The sequence below is a fragment of the Nicotiana attenuata genome, unplaced genomic scaffold (genome assembly GCF_001879085.1).
Source record: "Nicotiana attenuata strain UT unplaced genomic scaffold, NIATTr2, whole genome shotgun sequence".
NCBI classification, from domain to species: Eukaryota; Viridiplantae; Streptophyta; class Magnoliopsida; order Solanales; family Solanaceae; genus Nicotiana; species Nicotiana attenuata.
The window spans coordinates 23,471-26,016 of NW_017671380.1; the positions used below are offsets into that span (position 1 = coordinate 23,471).

General features: G+C 35.4%; 1 protein-coding gene across 1 annotated transcript; it reads left to right on the forward strand.

Moving 5' to 3' along the window:
• The first annotated feature begins 2,144 nt into the window (after nt 1–2,144).
• LOC109207929 (probable purine permease 10) lies at nt 2,145–2,540 on the forward strand. The gene has a single exon (XM_019370926.1). It carries the CDS (start codon nt 2,145–2,147, stop codon nt 2,538–2,540), a length of 396 nt encoding a protein of 131 aa, XP_019226471.1.
• The last annotated feature ends 6 nt before the right edge of the window (nt 2,541–2,546 follow it).

Sequence of the window (2,546 nt, forward strand, 5' to 3'; positions counted from 1 at the left end):
TTTTTTCGAGACCAACAATATGAGCACACTCTCACAAGTGAAGTTTTTACTATCATGTTCATATTATAAGTACAATATTCAAAACATAGGTTGCTCCATTCTATTTTATAGCTCAAACAACTCATTTCTTCATATTGAAATATCTGAAACTTCAAAAAGTGACCATATATATGTCGATCCTTTCTATCTCATTTTACTACGCTATTAGAAATTCGGCAAAAACCGACCGCGGTCGACCGACCGATTTTGGTCGGTCAAAAAATCGGCCAAAAAACCGACCAAAGTCAGTCGGTTTTTCAAAATATTTTCCTTTTTAATTTCTTTTAACGAAACCGACCAACTTTGGTCTGTTTTCTTTGGCGCAAAAATGCAGAAAACGATTTTTGAGTCCCGCGAAATTTATTTTCAAGAAACCAACCAACTTTGGTCGATTTTTCATCTAAAATAAATTAAAATTAATATTTTAAAAAAAAAGACCCGAATCGGTCGGTTAATCAGGCCAGTCATTTTAAAAAACGACCGAATTCGGTCGGTAATTTTATTTTTTAATAAAACCCACCAACATCGGTCGATTATTTTCGTGCGAAAATACAATTAAAGAGTATAAATGAAATAAAAGACAGTCTTAAAACAAAATGCACCGATGGTCTAGTGGTAGAATAGTATCCTGCCGCAGTACAGACCCCGGTTTGATTCCCTTTTTTCAGCATTTTGTTTTTTTGGATTTAATTGACCGACCGAAATCGGTCGGTTAGCTCTACCGACTTTACAATTACCGACCGCCACGAATAAGTCAGTTTTCAGTTGATTTTGCCAATTACCGACCAACATCGGTCAATTTTCCCCCTTTTTTAGTAGTGCTAGTTCAATTATCAACAGATGATACAGTTAAACATCTATATAACAGCTGCGTTTGCTCCGATATTTTTTGGATGTTATACTGAAGTGCTATTATAGAGGACATAATATTATAATTATGATATAACATAAAAGATCAGTTCCGAGAAAACTTGGCTTTTATAGTGAGTGACTGTTATATACGGATTCTGTTATCGAGAAGTCTGTAAATGAAATTTTCTGCAGTTCTTATGTTTTTAATTAGATGCCTACTGCAGGTGAGGAGCAGAAAGAGAACTCTGATAATGAAAACAAGTCAAAATCAGTTCCCAGCTTTGTACAATATAAATGGTGGATCCAAATTTCTATTTATTCAACCTTTGTTCTATCTGGCCAAGCAATTGGTACACTCTTAGGAAAACTATATTTTAATAAAGGAGGAAATAGCATATGGTTAGCTTCATTAATACAAAATATTGGCTTCCCAATTCTCATCCCTTTCCTCTTAATACCATCATCAAATAAGAGTGAAAAAAATATAGATGTTAATATAAAGAAACCTTCTATTTTTGTTCTTATTCCTCTTTATACTTCCCTTGGTTTATTTTTAGCAGGAAATTGTATGCTTTACGGCGAATTCTCTTTTGTCTTGCAAACCCCTTATTCTGTACTCCCCTATTCTTGAAAAGACCGCTATGCACCTTGACCTTTGGCTTTTCGTTCTCTCTGCTGCAGCTGTTTAACTATATTCGTCTCCTTTTCTTAGTACCCATCAGGAAAGAAAGCTCTAGAGTTCAAGGCTTCCTTGATTGGTACTACTGGCTTGTCCATCTATTGGTGGGACTACTCCGACATATTCGGTGCTACGCCCCTATTATCTGCCGGTCAAAATAAAATACCAGGCCGGGGCTTTCTTTCCTACGGTTTCCGATATTGCAATGGCAATCTATAGGGCAATTATCCTATTACCACTTATACACTTATATGTACAAGTCAATTAGGATTCAATGCAATATTTTCATTCTTCTTAAACAAACAAAAATTCACACCTTATATAATGAACTCTTTAGTACTTCTCACAATTTCTTCTTCACTTCTTCTCCTCCAAAACGACGACAAGTCGGGAAATTCCAATAAGAAATACTCTAAGAAAAAGTATATAACTGGTTTTTTATGTACCTTAGCTGCATCTGCTGGTTATGGATTGATGCTTTCTATCACACAGCTAGCTTTTCAGAGAGTGTTTTAAGAGGGAAAGTTTTCGATTGATCATAGAGATGACAATTTATGAGTCCTTAGTCGCGACAATGGCAAACTTGGTGGTGTTATTTGCAAGTGGAGAGTGGAAATTTTTGAACAAAGAGATGAATGAGTTTGAACTTGGGAAAAAATCATATGTGTTGAATTTGATTGGAACTGCTGTTTCTTGGCAAGCTTTTACAGTTGGTTCAATTGGGCTGATTTTCAAGGTTTCTTCATTGTTTTCCAATGTGATTAGTATCCTTGGTGTGCCTATGGCTCCTGTTTTCTCTGTGTTATTTCTTCATGAGAAAATGAATGGTGTGAAGGTGATATCAATGGTGTTGGCTATGTGGGGTTTCTTGTCATATATGTATCACCATTACCTTGATGATTTGAAGAAAAAATCCGAAAAGAATGTTTCGAGTAATGCCTCTGAGATTTCTCTCACTGAAAGTTCGTAAAAAAAA